Source organism: Penaeus monodon, chromosome 15 (assembly GCF_015228065.2).
Source record: "Penaeus monodon isolate SGIC_2016 chromosome 15, NSTDA_Pmon_1, whole genome shotgun sequence".
Taxonomy (NCBI): domain Eukaryota; kingdom Metazoa; phylum Arthropoda; class Malacostraca; order Decapoda; family Penaeidae; genus Penaeus; species Penaeus monodon.
In genome coordinates, this window is record NC_051400.1 from 40,362,109 (window position 1) to 40,362,941 (window position 833).

The window sequence follows — 833 nt, forward strand, 5'->3', positions numbered from 1 at the left end:
TCTCTCCACACTCTCACCACTTTCCCCTCTTTCATTATTCCTCATCTCTCCATCCTCTTAGTATCCCCCTCTCCCCCTTCCCCCTATTCTCCTCCGCACCTTCTTCATCCTCATCCACCCACTTCCTCATTCCACTCGCATATCACTCCTTCCACCTATCCCCCAATCACACCAATCTCTCCCATCCACTCTCTATCTATCCTCCACTCTCATTCCACCCATCTTCTGTTCACCTATCCCCCGTCTCCACTCTTTCACCTGCCCTCCTCATCCCGCCCTCTCTTCCCCTCCCCCCATCCATATTCATCCCTCTCATCCATCTAAGAATCACCCCTTTGCACCTATCCCTCTCATCTCTTCATCATCCCTCTCATCCATCTTAGAATCACCCCTTTCCACCTATCCCTCTCATCTCTTCATCCATCCTTCCATCTTCATTCCTCCCTCATCCACTAGAAAAGAAAATTACCCTCATATCCCACCCTCTCCCATCCACCTTCCACTCACAATCCACCCACACCCTTCATACCACTCCACCCATCCAACCAGCCATCCCCATTCTACTCCCGATACACACCACAATACCCACCGTCTTTACGCCACGCCTATTTTTTCTCCTTTCTCTCCCCCCCACCCCCCCTAGTTCGGCCTCGTGTGTGAGAAGGAGTACTTACGGGCCACCTACCAAAGCATCTACATGTTAGGGATCTTCGTGGGCGCTCCTCTCAATGGTATGATGGCAGACAGGTGAGAGAAATCGCGTTTTATAATAGTCTGCGCTGTGTCCTGAGACGCGTTAGTGTTTTGATGTGTTTTGAAATGTCTTTTTAAGA

General features: G+C 50.4%; 1 protein-coding gene across 1 annotated transcript in view; it reads left to right on the plus strand.

Annotated features, from left to right (window-relative positions):
* LOC119582041 (organic cation transporter protein-like) overlaps positions 1-833 on the plus strand; it is a gene marked incomplete at its 3' end in the record, with an annotated part of 33,146 nt that overhangs the window by 19,456 nt on the left and 12,857 nt on the right. Inside the window, 1 exon segment of the mRNA XM_037930280.1 lies at positions 644-747. Coding sequence (XP_037786208.1) covers positions 644-747 — 104 coding nt within the window.